The sequence below is a fragment of the Penaeus monodon genome, chromosome 29 (genome assembly GCF_015228065.2).
Source record: "Penaeus monodon isolate SGIC_2016 chromosome 29, NSTDA_Pmon_1, whole genome shotgun sequence".
NCBI classification, from domain to species: Eukaryota; Metazoa; Arthropoda; class Malacostraca; order Decapoda; family Penaeidae; genus Penaeus; species Penaeus monodon.
In genome coordinates, this window is record NC_051414.1 from 24,395,457 (window position 1) to 24,396,189 (window position 733).

General features: G+C 66.8%; 1 protein-coding gene across 1 annotated transcript in view; it reads left to right on the top strand.

Annotated features, from left to right (window-relative positions):
- The window catches only part of LOC119591657 (serine/threonine-protein kinase meng-po-like), a gene marked incomplete in the record, with an annotated part of 3,016 nt that overhangs the window by 1,860 nt on the left and 423 nt on the right, over window positions 1-733 (top strand). Inside the window, 1 exon segment of the mRNA XM_037940411.1 lies at window positions 124-733. Coding sequence (XP_037796339.1) covers window positions 124-733 — 610 coding nt within the window.

Below are 733 nucleotides of genomic sequence, written 5' to 3' on the forward strand. Positions count from 1 at the left end.
TTAAGGTTTGATACTCCGTCCCCTGGTTTTCTGATGCTGTGCGCTGGGCATTACCTCTCCCCCGCTATTCCTTTTCCGCCTTCATTCCGGACTAACTATGAGCCTGCATCCCCTGACCCCCAGATCCCCGCGCGCTGGATGGCGGAGCAGGTGGCCAGCGCCCTCACGTACCTGCACGGCTTCCAGCTGGTGCACGGCTGCCTGGTCCCCGAGAACATCCTGATCTTCCGGCCCAACCTGTCCCTGGTCAAGATTACCGACTTCGGCGCCACCTGCCGCAGCGGGACGTACGTGCGGCGCCGCCTGTCCCTCGGCCCGTACAACCCGCCCGAGCTCAGCCGCAGCGACGTGGGCGAGTGCTACTACACCGGGACCTCCCTGGACTCGTGGGCGCTGGGCGTGCTCATCATCCACTGCCTGACGGGGGTGAAGCCCTGGGCCACCAGCGACGTGTCCGATCCCGACTACGCCGCCTTCAGGAACTGGCAACGCGTCAAGTCCACCCGCGTGCCGAGGCCTTTCAAGAGGTTCACGGTGCGCCTCCTGCGGCTGGTGCGGCGCCTGCTGGAGCCCCGCGGCTGGTCGCGCTACGCCGCCAAAGAGGTCTTCAAGTACACTGAGGATGACTGGCTGATCAAGTCCCGCGACAGGAGCGACAGCTACGACACGAGCGCCATGGTGCTGCCGCCGCGCCCCCCGAGCCAGCCGCACCCCCAGGCGCTCTCCCCCCCGC